This window comes from Mastigoproctus giganteus, chromosome 6 (genome assembly GCF_048544385.1).
Source record: "Mastigoproctus giganteus isolate SK-2022 chromosome 6, ASM4854438v1, whole genome shotgun sequence".
In the NCBI taxonomy this organism is placed as follows: domain Eukaryota; kingdom Metazoa; phylum Arthropoda; class Arachnida; order Uropygi; family Thelyphonidae; genus Mastigoproctus; species Mastigoproctus giganteus.
Window position 1 is genome coordinate 205597023 of NC_143580.1, and position 16956 is coordinate 205613978.

The 16956-nt window shown below is 38.5% G+C and overlaps 1 protein-coding gene across 10 annotated transcripts in view; it reads right to left on the minus strand.

The window, feature by feature from the left end:
* LOC150084898 (uncharacterized) overlaps nucleotides 1–16956 on the minus strand; it is a 437743-nt gene that overhangs the window by 261729 nt on the left and 159058 nt on the right. For all 10 annotated transcript variants that reach the window (XM_090376690.1, XM_090376694.1, XM_090376693.1 and 7 more), the window contains exon 9: nucleotides 12695–12806. In XM_090376690.1, the coding sequence (XP_090232816.1) occupies nucleotides 12695–12806 (112 nt within the window). The remainder of the gene's footprint in view (nucleotides 1–12694; nucleotides 12807–16956) is intronic.

Consider the following 16956-nt stretch of genomic DNA (forward strand, 5'->3'; position numbering starts at 1 on the left):
CTCTCTGTCTTCTAACTTCTCCACTAATGCCGGTGTCCCCCAAGGTTCAGTTCTTTCCCCCACTCTTTTCCTCTTGTATATCAATGACCTTCTTCCATTGACTGGAAATCCTATCCATAGTTTTGCCGATGATAGCACATTGCATTCAACTTTCCATTTTGAGAAACCTTGTCCTGCTCAATCAGCTTCAACTTCTCGAAAATCTGCTACCAATTCCTTAAATGCCAATCTTCAGGTAATTCTCCAGTGGGGCAAAGACAACTTAGTTGATTTCAACCCGTCTAAAACTCAGTCTTGTCTTATATCTCGCAAAAAGGATTCTTCTACTCCTATGCTTATCTTTAGTGACACTCCGATTTCTAGGCAAAATGATATATCTCTTTTGGGGATTACCCTGACTTCTAATCTCTCTTGGCACAAGCACATTACAAATATTGCTTCCTCTGCATCTTAAAAACTTGGTTTTCTCTTTCGCTCTCGGCGTTACTTTTCTTCCAAACAGCTGCTCACTCTGTATAAATCGCAAATTCGCCCTGCCATGGAATATTGTTCCCATATCTGGGGTGGTGCCCCCAAAACCTCTCTCCGGCTTCTTGATTCCATTCAGAAGAGGGCAGTTAGGTTAATTAATGATTCATCTCTAACAGAGTCTCTCCACTCGCTTTCTCATAGACGCACTGTTTCTGCTGCATGCCTCTTCTACAGATACTTCCATGGGCACTGTTCTTCTGAATTGGCTTCTATAATTCCTGCTCTCTCTTTCAAAACAGTCCGAACACGTGCTGCCACCAGCCAACATCCATTTACTGTCCAACTTCAAACCCACAGAACCAACTTTTCATCTTCCTCATTTATTCATTCAACTGCCGTTTTCTGGAACAACCTTCCTTCATACGTATTTCCTGAAAATTACAATCTACAGAAGTTCAAGTCCAATGTCAACAAATATCTTCTTTCGTCTTCTTAACCTCAAACCCAAGCACGGTACTAAGTACTATAGGTTCTAATACCTCTCGTGTTTGGGGTTCACATAAAAAAAAAAAAAAAACTATTGTAAGCTTTAGTGTAGGCAGAAAATTAAGCTGGAGATTTGGATACAAGTCAATTGCAACATGCCAAATTCTTATCTAGCACAGCCTTAGCATTTTTGTTTTTTTTTTTTTTTTTTTTTTTTTTGAAAAACCACGGTTTTGATAGAGAACAAGAGTTTAGGGTGGAATATAGAGTTAAAGATTTTATCCCTACAAGAACAACTTCAGTGATGTGACCTAAACTGATTCTAGAATCTGAAATAACCAAGTGATAAAAGAACAGAGCACCTACGTCATTTAGCATTACAAATGACACAAGAGTGAAAATGGACATGGGACAGAACAGATCCTCAATAAACTGTGATTACTGTAGTACATCTTATATTAACTGCATACACTGAAAAGCTGTTGGTGAGGTATGGTTAGGTCAGGTATTCCAGAGAGTAAATAAGTTGCGTAAGCCAGTAATAGCAAAATCCTCCACATCTGTACCAGCCGAGCTTACATAATTAGAAAATGGAAGCTAGCTGGAGTTTTGAACATCAAAATCACCTAGGAAAACTTCATTATTAAGAAAGTCAGATTGGAGAAAATCAAAAAGTTAAAGTATTTTGCGAAGAATGGGAGAGTAACGGAAACAACAAATAAATTTCACACAATGGGATAACGAGATTTTAAGAAAGAAGATTTAATGAGAAGAAAGAAAAGATTTGAAGAGAAGAAAGAGAAGATTTCCTGAAAAGGAAATAAGGGCAGACAGAAAACATGCTCTCTGTTGGCCAGAAACCAGCGAAAAAGAGCATGTTACATACTGCAGCATTGTCTTTATGGAGCATCCAACCATCCTTCCACAATTTGGGTCTCTTCCTTTGAATTTTTTTACACAGTGCTGTCAACATAGTATGTTTGACTAACTTCAACATAGTATGTTTGACTAACGGGTCTGATTTGGTGGGATTCTGATAGTAATAGAGGCATGTGATGCAAGAAAGCAAACGTATAAACTTATGTAGCACCCTCCTCTTGGCAAAAGGGCCGCGAAAGGGAGGATCCTGCACGAACTTGGAAATAACGGCAGGATAAAAAATTTTTAATAAAAATGAGAAGGTGGCCTCTTAGACCGAGGTTGTAAAGGCCTTTTAAAATACCAAATCTTGAAGTTGTGTCATATGCTTTTTCCATGTCAAAGAAGATGAACAAAGAAAAAAGAGAACACTTTTTTTCCTAAAAAGTGTTCTCTTTTTAGGAAAGCATCTCGGATCGATGTTTCCAGGCTAATTAAGTGGTCCAGTGTAGACCACTTAATTAGCCTGTTTCTTTGGAAGCCACACTGAAAGCGGGAGAAAGTCGTTCGATTCTAAATACCATAAGAGACGAGCATTGACCATTCTCTCCAATATTTTGCACAGACAGCTGGTCAGAGCAATAGGACGATAGTTTTTTGGACATTTAGGATCCTTTCCTGGCTAAGCAAAAGCAAGAATAGTTGCCTTGCGCCAGGTATCCGGAAAATGCTCTTCAAGGAAGATTCTGGTGTACAGGAAGAGCACACGGTCCATGGATTCTGGTGAAAGATGTTTGATCATTTCATAATGGATGTTGTCTGGTCCAACAGCGGTAGCCTTTGTACGGGCGAGTGCTGTTTTCAGTTCATTGATATTAAATGGCCCATTGTACGGGTGGGAACCCTTCAATGTGAATTTAAGGGCCTGTTTTTCAGTGTTGCACTTTAAGACCAGAAACTCTGGGGAGATGTTAGAAAATGTTTCCCCAAGAGCATTGGCTATTGCAGTAGAGTCTGCAATAGTACATCATATTATATTCAAGGACCGATGAGGGGTGTGCATTATATTCAAGGACCGATGAGGGGTGTGCTGTGTATTTTCCCTTCATTTTCTGGATTTTTTCCCAGACCACCTTAGTGCTGGTCGTCTGGGTAATGGATGATGTGAAACGGATCCACGATTCCTTTTGACTGTGACGGCGGATGTAGCGTGCTTTGGCTCATGCACGTTTAAAGGCTAATAGGTTGACCATGGTAGGATATCGTTGAAATGTCCCCCAAGCTTTGTTTTGAGCCTTTTTAGCTGCTGTGCATTCTGGATTCCACCATGGTTTTGGAAAGGGAGAAAACCATGTGGATGTTTTTGGAATCGTAGTAGCAGCTGCATGGACAATATTTTCTGTTATGTACGTAACTGTATTATTGATAGGCTCCTGACTGACTGCAGAGTTGTCAAATTTTGCCAGGTGTTGAAAGGCTGTCCAGTCGGCTTGATCAAACTTCCACCGCAGTAACCTGACAGGAAGACAAGGTCTCCCAGTAATTAAGGTGGTTTTCATGAGGAAGTGATCACTTCCATACAGGTTCCCTTCTACCTCCCAAGTAAGTGACGAGAGAAGAGAAGGTGAGCTGATAGAAAGATCAATGGTAGAAAAGGTACAGGTAGGCATGTGGAAAAAGGTGTTTGTTCACACATTAAGAAGGCAGAGGTCATTGTCAATGAGCACACGCTCTGACTCGTCCCCTTCTATTAATGCTAGCACTACCCCACAGGGTGTTATGTCCATTAAAGTCCCCAAGAAGTAAGAAAGGGGGGAGGCAACTGCATTACGAGATCATCAAGGTCTTTCTGGCAGATGTCAGTACCAGGTGGCAAATATATAGAGCAAACGGTTAGTAAAAACCCCACTGTTATTCAAGTTGCTACTGCCTCTATGCTGGTAGTAAGTTACAGATGCTGAAAAGGGGTATGGTTGCCCACAAGGATTGCAACTCCTCCATGAGCGGGGCCATCCCCAGTTCTACTTTGTGAATGATAGTGACATTATGCATCCTGGGGTCATCATTTGCCCTTAGGTAAGTCTCCTGTATGCAAAAGCAAGATGGTTTGTGCTTTTGCAGGAGTGTCTTGATGTCTTCTGCATTTTGCCAGAATCCACAACAATTCCATTGTAGGAATTTAGCCATTATTTTGGCTTGGTGGTTCCATCAGGTGGCTTCTGAGGTGCTGAGGGCTTACTTTTGTCAGTCTTGGATTTATCTTTTTTGGGGAAGAATGGACGCTGTTCCGTGTCCATTTCTTCCTCCACAAAGAGTTCCAAAACTGATTCATCCGGTACCTCCTTATTCTCTACATCCATTGTTTCTGGTGTTACGGGTGGCTCTTCCGAACTTTTAAGCTTTTCTTTACCACTTGGTTTTGGTAGTGGTGGAGCACTAGGAGGTACGGATATAGGAGTGGCAGCTGACTGTGTTTTTTTTGGTGAGGTTTTGTGAACTCAATAAATAGCGTGCAATCGGAGAGAATGACTCTTTTGGTGGTATAGTCATCTCAGTTTGTGTCCCGACAGTGCACTTAGCAGAAACCTTCTGGGCATATGAAGGTTTCCCGCTATTTATTGGTTGGATACGTTTTCTGGCCTCTGGGTAGGAGATATTCAGCTCTGTTTTCAGTTTTTGTATTTCTTTTTTCATCCTTCCACCGCTGGCATGCTCTAGAGTAGGCGGGGTGCTCTCCTTAGCAGTTGACACAGATTGGTATTGGAGCTGAACATTCCTTGCTCTCGTGGTCTTTAACACCACATCGAGCACAGGCAGGGTTACCACGACAAAATGTTTGTGAGTGGCCGTATTTTTGGCATTCAAAACACCGCAGTGGGTTTGGGATATAAATCCTCACTGGGCAGTTTAGACAGGCCTTGATGGAACTTGGAGGCCGTGATGCCTTGATGGAACTTGGAGGCCGTGGGGTGTTGAACGTGAGGATAAGAACTCGGGTAGGGACGAGATTCCCATCCTTGTGTATCGATATTCTCTTAACAGCTGTCACTCCTTGGTCTTTTAATTCAGAGCAGATCTCTTCTTGTCCTCAGTCCTGGCTCTTTTTGCACAGGTGTTTTCTGCGTCATGATCTCGGTTAGGTAGGGGCCGTGTTGGGGCCCCAGAAGAAGAAGAAGGATTTATAATACTCATAGGAGTAAGATAAAAATTTCCGATGCCCTAAGTACCTCACCCACCACGGAGCCCTATGAGAGGACGCCCACTCGTGAACTAGCAGGTACTGCATACACGAATGGGATGCCAAGTTAGCTTAGAGGCACCATACCCCCGTTTCCAATAAGCCTTGATCCCATCCCAGGACCAAAGGGAGGGAGGCTTATTGGAATGCAGTTGACCCTAGCAGTAAGAACAACCCACCGATTGATCCCAGTCGGGCCGGGACCACCCGTCTTGTCGAAGCAGGGGCCAAAGTGGTGTATTAAGGCTGGGCCCCTCAACCACCAGGATCCCCCCCCTTTCCGAATTCCACAGGTCGCGGCGCACGGCTGCACACACCGGATTTCAACAATGTAACCCTGGAACCAAGGTATGGGCGTTAGATCCCAGTGATGCAAATCTGGAAAACCAGCAGCATCACTGGGAGGTCCCTCGAGGGGAACCAGAGGAGTAATACCATTGATATGATAATCAGCAGTGATTATTCATGCATTAAGAATCTGCAGATAAAGGAACCACTGGGTGACAGTGATCACAATGTATTGATGTAGGATTTACTTAAAGATGCAACTACCATCAAGGGTAAAGGGAAGGGCTTTTGCTTTCGTAAAGGTGACTACAAGGGTCTCAGACAGTTTTTAAATTCTATAAAGTGGGATCAACTGATGATGTTACCAATGTTGAATTCAAAATGGGAAGCCTTCAGGGACTTAATCTTGGAGGCTATTAGGCTTTTCGTACCAACTAAGAAATACTGTTCAAGTTTTAGGCCTAAATTGATGTCAGATGAATTAATGAGGCTCGTTAGAGAAAAGAAAAATGTATGGAATGCATATAAATTATCAGGCAACACAGAAGCTTATGGCACATATTATAAAGCTCTTTATAATGTGCCAAAGGCATATATTATAAATAGCTTCTGTTCCTTTAATAAAGCTGGATAGATCCCATTGACCCCAGGTGCCTTTCTTTCCAGGTGCAGTCACAATGGAGGTTAGGCAGGCGAAGGCAGATAACGAGAAACATTTGGCAAAAGATGCAAAGAAAAACAGTAAAGAGTGCTTCACTTAAAACTCTAGAAGGAAAGAGATGAATCAGATTGGACCACTTAATATAGATGGGTTGACTATTAATGATCATGCTCAGGTAGCTGATAAACTGAATGAGTATTTTGCACTCACATGAGGTGTTATTCAAGGGGTGGAATGCCAGATGTTTATCACACTCTAACAGGCAACTAAGTGATTCTGTAATAACTGAGAGCAAATTGGAGGAGAAATTGTTGAAGTTAAACATAAGGAAGGCACTTGGGGTGGAAGGGACCTATCCACTTATATTAAAGGAGGCAGCAAAGGAAGTAAGCAAGCCCTTATCCATAATTATGAGAGCTTCTTTGGACTCATGGGAGATCCCCATGGACTGGAAAGGTGTGCAAATGTATCACCAATTCACAAAGGGGATTCAAGAGGTGACAAAAGTAACTATAGACCTGTTAGTTTAAATTGTATTCTGGGAAAAATAATGGAAAAATAATGGTTAAAGAAGCATTGCGGGATGATCTACACAAGACTGCAGTAATAGTTAAGACACAGCATGGGTTTATTAAAGGGAGGTCTTGTCTGACCAAATTGACTGGATACTATGATGTGGTCACAAAGGAACTGGATGCAAAAAATTATTTTGATATCATATACTTGGATATCAGGAAAGCTTTTGATACTGTTTGATAATGTTTGACACATGGAAGACTGCAGTACAAATTGGAGTGGTATGGCATTAAGGGTAAGTTGCTACAATGGATGAAAGGTTGGTTGAGTGGAAGAAGACAGAGGGTGGCAATCAATGGACGCTGCTCTTTGTGGACGAATGTTATTAGTGAAGTTCCCCAGGGTTTGGTGCTTGGCCCATTGTTGTTTTGTGTATTCATCAATGATATTGATGAAGGTATATCAGACTTTAATGCAAGTTTGCAGATGATACAAAGGTTGGCAGGTTTGTTAATGACAGTAAAGACAGTATGCTACTCCAACTGGATCTAGATAAGTTGGGAAAATGGGCTGAGAAGTGGCAGCTGAAGTTTAACATTGACAAATGCAAAGTACTGCATATGGTTAGAAATAATCCAAGAGAAACGTACCAACTGTGTAGTACTACACTCAGGGAAGTGGAAAGTGAAAAAGACCTGTGGGTAATTATGCAGTCAGATATGAAGCTTGCTGAACAGTGCAGACGGGTGTCAGGGCAGGTGATATACAGGAATTTTGCTAGCAGGGACAGGGAGGTGATTATCCGTTGTACACGGAAATGGTCAGGCCACACCTTGAGTACTGTGTACAGGTCCGGAGGCCTCATTTTAGGAAGGATGTAGAGTTTCTAGAATGAGTACAAAGAATGGCAACAAGATTGGTGTGTAGAACAAAAGGGCGCTCTTACCAAGAAAGGATTAAGTTCTGCAAATTGCATTGCCTGGAGAGTAGACACATGTGAGGTGGTCTGATTGAGGTGTATAAGGCCTTGAATGGGTTGAGCAAGCTGAATGCTGATCGGACTCTTCCTATTGCTCAGATTAAGAACCTGAGGGGAGGCCCATAGATTCAAAGTGAGGAAAGACAGTTGCAGAATAGATGTATGGAAACTTGCCTTTAACCAGCGGGTAGTTGATTGGTGGAACGGACTTCCATCTCTTGTGGTGGAAGTTAATAGCCTAAATAAATTTAAGGGTGAGCTGTACAGGCATTTGGAATGAATGGCAGGGTGAAATGGGAGGTGTGCTTTTTTTTTTTTTTTTTTTTTTGGCTGATGCTGCATAAGCTTGTTTTCTTGCATCATATGCCTCTACTAATGCTAACTTGCACATCAGGGAGAATACTTCCAAGTTTACTAGTAGTCTCACCTCTGTTAAAGAGCAAGCAGAAGATCTGGCTATCACAGTACAACCACTTGTCAAAATTCAACATACGCATTCTAACATCAACATATGTATCTGAACAAGATGCATCTCATTCATAAATGAAACCTGATGATCATCTTCATTATCGTGATCAGCCTTCAATGTGACAGTTTTAAGCTCTCATCACTGAAGTAAATCCACAACAAACCAGCTACATACCCAATAAAATTTTCTATTTATTTTCCCTTAAAGTATGTGATTACTTCATGCATATGTACAAGTGCCATTACTAGAATTAGGGTGGGTGGGTGGGTGGGTGGGTGGGTGTGTTCATGAACACACTTAAAATTATGCTGAAAAATTGCCAAAGTAAATAAGGCTGGTTATAAACATTCCACACAAATTCTTGATGTAAACTTGATGCACATACACTGAGAGAAGAAAATGTGATTATATATAATGGTACATCAATATATTAAACATTACTAAATCTTACAGTCAAAAATTGTAGATCTCTTAAAGTACCATTTAAAACTAATACAATATAATAGCGTAGCTTAATTTAATTTATTACGATACTCACCTTTTTATAATCTGCATTGATGTTGGAATAAATTGGATGATAATTTTAAATTTAAGTTAGCATGAATGAGTTAGGATTTAAAAACAAAATAAAAATGTGTGCAAGGAAGTAGAAGTGCACGTCTTCGTCCTTGGTTGTCAATGTTGAAATTTGAACGATTTAAGTTATACGGTTGGAAACAGAAGGCCAATAGCCATAACAAGTGGCTTTCGTTTTACAGGTCTTCAGTTGGCAATGGTAGAATGAGAGTAAACGCATGTATTTAAGAAGACTAAGTTCCTGTGATGCTCCTGGATACACATGGGAATCTCAGGTGTATGAAATTCCAGACCGGTGCTATGTTATAGGGTAGTTTGGAATTTAATACTTGAAGAGTGGAATGGTGGCGAAACCATTCTATAACTAGGGCTTCATATTGGAAAATTTTAAAGATGGATTTTAATTTGATAATAGGAATGGCTGAATCTACTAAGGGGGTGTGGTTGTGGGATTGAACATGTGTTGCTAATCAGTATTGGACTGTCCCATCCTAAAGCTATTGTAGTGGTAGTAAGCACGTGTGTTTGATGTTTTGGTAGAACCGTATTTTGTGGTGGTGCTACCAATGTAGCAAGCATTACAGTTATCTTGACATTTTATTTAGTAGATGATATTATTCATGTCACTAACGTTGTAAGTTTGTCCTTGGTTGTCAATGTTGAAATTTGAACGATTTAAGTTATACGGTTGGAAACAGAAGGCCAATAGCCATAACAAGTGGCTTTCGTTTTACACGTCTTCAGTTGACAATGGTAGAATGAGAGTAAACTAAGTTCCCGTATTATCTCCCCCCTCACCAGATTTTCGAAATTTAAAGTAAACAATATCTCCCAAACCTTTGAAAAAATAAATTCTATCACAATAACCAATAATGACATCCTAGCATCTTTTGATGTAGTCTCATTGTACACTAATGTACATTTGCCGTCCACATTACAAAACTTACATAATTTCTTAACAGACGACAAAACCTTATCCAATCGCACTTCCCTTTCAATTAATAGCATACTAGAACTCACAACCTTTCTATTAGATGCCAGATACTTCCGATTTCTTAATCAGATTTACCAGCAAACCTATGGCTTACCTATGGGATTAGGGATCTAAGCCCCCCCATCTGAAATTTACCTAGCCTCCGTAGAAAATCATATATTACAACCATACCCCCCAGACATTAAATTATTTATACGATATCGCTGACGATATCCTCTTAATAGGGCACAAATCCACAATAAATGATCTTTTCATTAAATTTAATTCCATGCATAATAGATTAAAATATACCCTGGAATTGGAAGAAAAGGGACAAATTAATTTCCTAAACCTCACTATATACAGAAGGGATACAAAACTAGGAACAAGAATTTTCAGAAAAAATACTCACACGGGCAAATACTTACACTTTGAATCACATCACCCCCCTCAACACAAAAAAAGCAGTCCTTTATAATCAAATTTACAATGCTATAAAATACAGTTCCACAGATTATGACCTTAATAATGAACTACAATATCTTACAAGTAAATTCATATCTAGGAAATATCCTATTCATTTAATCAAACAAACCATTATCACAGTCCAAAATAATATTAACAACCCACCCAAACACATGTCCAATAATAATCCACGTATTATCCTCCCTTACCATAGTAATTTTGCCAACCAATTCCGCCATTTATTCAAAAGTACTGATATCACCCTTACATTCTCATCTTACAATAAACTAGGTTCATTATTCAACTCATATAAAGATACACAAAATTACAACATTAGTGACATGAATAATATCATCCACTAAATAAAATGTCAAGATAACTGTAACGCTTGCTACATTGGTAGCACCACCACAAAATACGGTTCTAACGAAACATCAACGTATTACCACTACAATAGCTTTAGGACGGGACAGTCCAATACCGATTAGCAACACATGTTCAATCCCACAACCACACCTCCTTAGTAGATTCAGCCATTCCTATTATCAAATTAAAATCCATCTTTAAAATTTTCCAATATGAAGCCCTAGTTATAGAATGGTTTCGCAACCATCCACTCTTCAAGTATTAAATTCCAAACTACCCTATAACATAGCACCGGTCTGGAATCTCATGCACCTGAGATTCCCACATGTATCCAGGAGCATCACGGGAACTTAGTTTACTCTCATTCTACCATTGCCAACTGAAGATGTGTAAAACGAAAGCCACTTGTTATGGCTATTGGCCTTCTGTTTCCAACCGTATAACTTAAATCATTCAAATTTCAACATTGACAACCAAGAACAAAGACGTGCACTTCTACTTCCTTGCACACATTTTTATTCTGTTTTTAAATCCTAACTCATTCATGCTAACTTAAATTTAAAATTATCATCCAATTTATTCCAACATCAATGCAGATTATAAAAAGGTGAGTATCGTAATAAATTAAATTAAGCTACGCTATTATATTGTGTTAAATCTTACATTTATGAAAAACTAAACATCATAACTTCAGGTTTTCTAGATGTAGCAACGTTGTTTAAGCAGCTATATACAATATTTATACAAATGCTTAACAGCAGTCATACCCTTGATTATAAGAAACACAGTCAAATCAGTGTCTAATAGGTGCACAATTTTTTTTTTTTTTTAAATTTCTGGAAAATGTTTTTGTTTTTGATTTTTTTAGAATTCTGTTTAAAGTACACTAATGCTTTTACTAATAGTTGTACTACTTAATGAAATGTGATTACTTTTTTTTTAATAAAAAACTGAAAATTTAAACTTTTTTTAAACATATTATTCATTGAAGAGGCCTCTGTAGTCAGGAACACTGTGATTCATCTATAATGCTACTAAAACAGTGACTCAAATCAATAAAATACCTTCATTAAATAAATATACTGACTGTATAAACTGTATATTAAAATAAAATAAGATTACATTATAACAAGAATGAAAAATAAAAGTGCTAAAAACATGTATAAAATTACTAAAAACCACTAAACTGTAGTTTTCGGCAGCAGCGGCCATCTTCATCAACAATAATGGTTACAGGTTATTCAACAATCTATATAGGTACACTATACATCACCAGCAGGTACGCAACATGAGCTACCGCACTTGTGTTCAGTCCACTTCCCATGCGTTGGAACCGTAAGTGGCACTGGAACAAACCATTCGAAAACGTTTGTCTCTCCCTAGAATAAGGGCTTCAAAAAACGATAGCCGTTATCCCTATTAAGACTATAGTGTCCAGACGAACATATCCTTAAACTTTCTAACCATTTCCAGTTCCAAAAACCATGCACTTTATCTACAATCACGGCTTCTTTAGTCATATAATACCATGCCCAGTTTCCCATGCGTGTTCAGCTACGGCTGAACATACATAATTAGCCATCCTGAGGGCCCTATCATGCTCCCCTAGGCGATCATGCAGCCTACGTTTCGTCTCCCCCACATAACATTCTCCACAATCTGGACTCTCGATTTCGTATAAACCCCACTTAGTGTCATTAGTTGCAATAGGATCTTTAATTGCGGACATTACCGTGTGCAGCCTCCGACCCAGAAGCTGCACACAGCATATCTGATACGAGTGCAATATATGAGCGATGGGTTCCGAGATATATTATTACTTTTAAGGAAAAATATATTATTATTTTAAGGAAAATAAACTTTTATTAAATCAAATCAAAAAAAAAAAAAAAACTAAGTCACTTCCATTTTTCGTTTCAGAAAATTGTTAAGTGCATGAAAATTCAAACTTATGCATGCATATATGTTAATATGCTTTGTCAAATAAATAAAATAACAGATTAATAGTAGTAATAATCAAAACAAAATATATGATTTTACATCAATAGTAATAATAATCAAAACAAAAACACATTTTGTACAACAATTAAACATAAATAAATATACTAATTTTTGAACCAGATACATCAACTAATGGTGAAGAAATATACTTGTTTATGTTATGATGAAACAGAAACTAATATGATGAAGTAGAAGGCAAACTTTTAGTTACACATATGGTGCAGTTGTTTCTGCCTAAAAGGCCCCATCCAAAAATCATTCTGGAGAGTAACCTGTCAAATCCCCACTACTGCTATGCATAGTAAATGTCTACAATAACATAACCTGTCTTAAATGCTAAAACATACATTGTTCTTCTTCTTTTGATTTTCCAGCTCTTCAGTTAAAACAACTACATCAGTTTTATATTTGTTGAGTTCATCATACAACTTATTGAGTAATCCAGTTTGCTCCTCCATTCTGCAAAAACATGAACGTCATATACTGAGGAAAATAATCAATATAAATTCCATTAAAAGAAACCTGAACACAAAATTTTAAACATTGAAAACAGCAAAATCTTGATCTGCAAAATATTCTAATTATACATCAAACTTTTAAATTAATACCTAAAAGAATTATTAAATAAAAGAATACATATTTATTAAATAAATACAGGACTTCTATCTAAACAGGGAAAAGGTGGGTTTTTTTAAGTATATTTGAAAAAACATACTTAAAAAAACAAAATATAGTTCTGGTTCTGGACATAAAGTCCATCTTGTCTAACTTTCAGACTTTGGAAATTGTTATTTCTAAATTGTACAAATCAGTACAAAAATTTTGAGGTACCTTCCTGGGTATTTAAAAATGCATATAGCTTAATTTAATAACATTTTAAATTTTTGTAGTAGTTCTCTGTACTTAAAATGTAAATAGTTTTAACGAAAAATGACATTTTAATAATGTATGTAATGCTGTTACTGTATAACAACATTACTTTAAGTAAGACTCAATAGAACAGGGCATAATATTTTTAAGAGTTATAATTATCTGTATAATATAGGTGTAAAAACACCATAATCATCATTAACAGCCATTTTCAATCCACTGCAGGATGAAGGCCTCTCCAGCAACTTTCCAGTTCCTTCTGTTTTGAGCACTGGCCATCCATTTACTACCAACAAACTCATGAATTTCATCTATCCATCTCCGCCTTTGTCTTCCAGGTTTTCTTCTAGCTCCTCTTGGGTACCATTTTGTTATTTTCTTAGTCCAACTGTCACCATGTCTTCGAGCTATGTGTCCTGCCCAAGACCATTTTAGTTCTTTAGTTTTGATAAGAATGTCCTTTACTTGAGTTTGCTGCCTAATCCATGTGTTTCTCTTCTTATCTAACAGTCTGATTACCAATATAATTCGTTCCATTCTTCGTTGTGTAGTTCTCAGCTTCTCTTCCATTCTTTTAGTAAGTGCCCAAGTTTCACTTCCAAAGGTCATGGTGGAGAGTATAGATTGGTTCATTATTTTACGTTTCAGACAAACTGGGATATTGCTCTTAAGTATGTGACTATATTTCCTAAATGCTATCCATCCAAAATTTATTCTTCTCTTGACTTCCAGCCATTTATCATTATTACAGCTAATAACTTGTCCCAAATAAGTATATGACTCACCTTTTCAATTATTGCTCTTTCAATCATTATTTCCCTTTCTGTGGCATACTTGTTCATCATTACTTTTGTTTCAGCTATATTCATCTTTAGTCCAAAATCCTTACTAACTGTGCATAACTGATTAAGATTTTCCTCTAATTCTTTGGGATCGTGGCTTATGACCACAATGTCATCTGCAAATCGTAGATAGTTTAGGTACTCTCCGTTCACATTGACTCCTTTCTGCGACCAGTCTAATCTTCTGAAAGCTTCCTCAAGGGCAGCAGTAAACAGCTTCGGAGATATTGTGTCTCCTCCTTGAACTCCTTTCCCAATTTTAAATTCCCTACTGTCTTTGTCTAGTCTAATAAAGGAAGTAGCATTCTCATATATTTTCTTCAAAATCATAATATGTGGAGTATCTATGCCTTGTCTTTGCAGTGCCCGAAACATTGCCTTATGCTGTATGGAGTCAAATTCCTTTTCATAATCCACAAATTCCAGGCATAATGGTATTTTATATTCATTTGCTTTCTCCATTAGCTGTAATATTACGTGAAGGTGATCCATAGTTGAGAATCCTGTCCTAAAGCCAGCTTGCTCTTTCGGTTGTTGTTGTTGTTGTTATTTAGCTTAACGACACAAGGGCTACTGAGGCCAAATTGTGTCTGTTCATAGTTTATTTAGTCGAAATATAGCACTGTTGGTGTTAAATTAAATACTCCTATATAGTCCAATACGTTTTAAAAATATTACAAGTTCATTTATGTTTGCTTCATTTCCCAGGATATGAGTTAAATCATGTGAGAGGTTCAACCTAGAGACTGACTGAAAAGTGTTTGACCGTATGGTTGAATATAGGGGGCAATCGAAGAGGAAATGCCTAACAGTAAGTTGACTGTCACAGGATGAACACTGGGGTGGATCTTCTCCCAGTAGCAGGAACAGATGAGTATGATGAGTGTGTCCAATTCTGAGTCTTGCCAGTACTACTTCCTCTCGTCTGTTTTGTCGAAAGCCTGAGAGCCACAGCTTTGGTTCTTGCTTTATCTGGTAAAGTTTATTGTTGGTGTTACTTTTCCAGATCTGTGACCAATTGTCGTAACTTGCTTTGCGAATAACAGGCTTATAATCAGTGTAAGGAACCTGAAGATGTTCTGGGCCAGCTGGATGAGGATTTTTAGCTGCAAGATCCGCACTTTCATTTCCCGGAATACCAGAATGGCCAGGGATCCAGCAAAAACTGATTGATTGATTAGACACACTGCAGGAAAATAGCTGAGAATGAATGTGTTTCAAGGTAGGATGAGAAGATGAAAAATTCTTCCTTATGGCAGAAACAGCACTGAGCGAGTCAGTGTAAATTATGACAGGTGAGATGGAAAGTTCAATAATTTTACTGAGTGCTAATTTGATGGCATATAATTCGGCTGTGAAGACGCTGCAGACTAATGGTAGTGAAGCTGTAACCGTTAGAGAAGGAAAAACTGCAGCTGCACCAACCGCAGTAGCTGTTTTGGATCCGTCAGTATAGACTTTACAGGCATGGGAGTTCAGAGTAGTGTGAGCTAAGTGCAACTGCCTGATATTAAAGGAAGGTACAGTATTCTTTCCCCACTCCAAAAAATGTGTATCGTGGGAGGAAGAAACGTATGTCCAAGGTGGAACAGGAGCAGTTGTGTTCTGAAAAATATCGCTTAAATTGATATTCCAACTCTGAGAAAGCTCTTTAATCCTTAGTGAAGCAGGTCTGTTTTCATTTGGCTTGCTGTCATATATCAAATCCCACCGAGTATTATAAAGATACTCCCAACTGGGGTGAGATGGAAGACTCTGGATCTTAGCAGCATAGTGGAGCAATAATGATTTCCTACGAAGATGTAATGGAGGATCGTGTGCTTCGATATAGAGACTCTGGATTGGAGAAGTCTTAAAAGCGCCCAACGCAGTCCTGAGAGCACTGTGTTGGACAACATTTAGACGTTGTAAAGTAGTGCTCCTGGCAGAGTCATACACCGGACAACAATAATCTAGCCGTGACCGGATTAAAGTTCTATAAAGGTGCAATAGTGTATACCGATCAGCGCCCCATGACATAGCCGAGACTGATCGCAGTATATTCAGATGCTTTAGACATGTATTTCTTAAATGAGAGATGTGAGCTTGAAAATTCAGCTTGCTATCTAATATCACTCCAAGGAATTTAATGGTACTTACAAGCGGGATTGGAATATTGTTTATTTGTAATTCCGGATCGGGATGGAGAGTTCGTTTCTTGCAAAAGTGGGTGAGAGTGCATTTCTTTTCTGATAGTTTGTAGCCATTCCGTGAAGTCCACGATTGTATTTTGGTAATAGCAAGTTGGAGCTGCCGTTCGATGGTGTTCATACTTTGAGATCGACAAGAAATTGTAAGGTCATCTGCGTACATGTAAGTTTCAACAGTTTTTGGGATGTCTCGTGTTATGCTGCTAACTCGGATTGAAAATAGTGTTGGACTAAGTATCGATCCCTGCGGGACTCCTTCTTCCTGAATGTGAGATGCAGAGAGTACATTTTTATATCGGACCTGAAAAGAACGCAATTGCAGAAAATTTTGAATTATTTTCGGCAAATGGCCCCTAAGACCCAAGTGGTAAAGGTCCATAATAATCCCATGACGCCATGTAGTGTCAAATGCCTTTTCAAGATCTAGGTTGACCATGACAAGATGTTGTTTCATGACAAAGGCATTGCGGATATGAGATTCGGCTTTGATAAGCACGTCCAGCGTTGATCTATTCTTCCGAAAGCCATACTGATGATCTGGAAGGAGATTTTGTGACTCCAGGATGTAAGTAAGCCTAGTGTGAACCATTCTTTCGAAAACTTTACCCAGGCAGCTCGTAAGAGATATTGGCCTATAGTTTTCAACACAGGAATGATCTTTTCCTGGTTTTGGTAAAGCAATAATGAAAGAATGACGCCAGGAGGAAG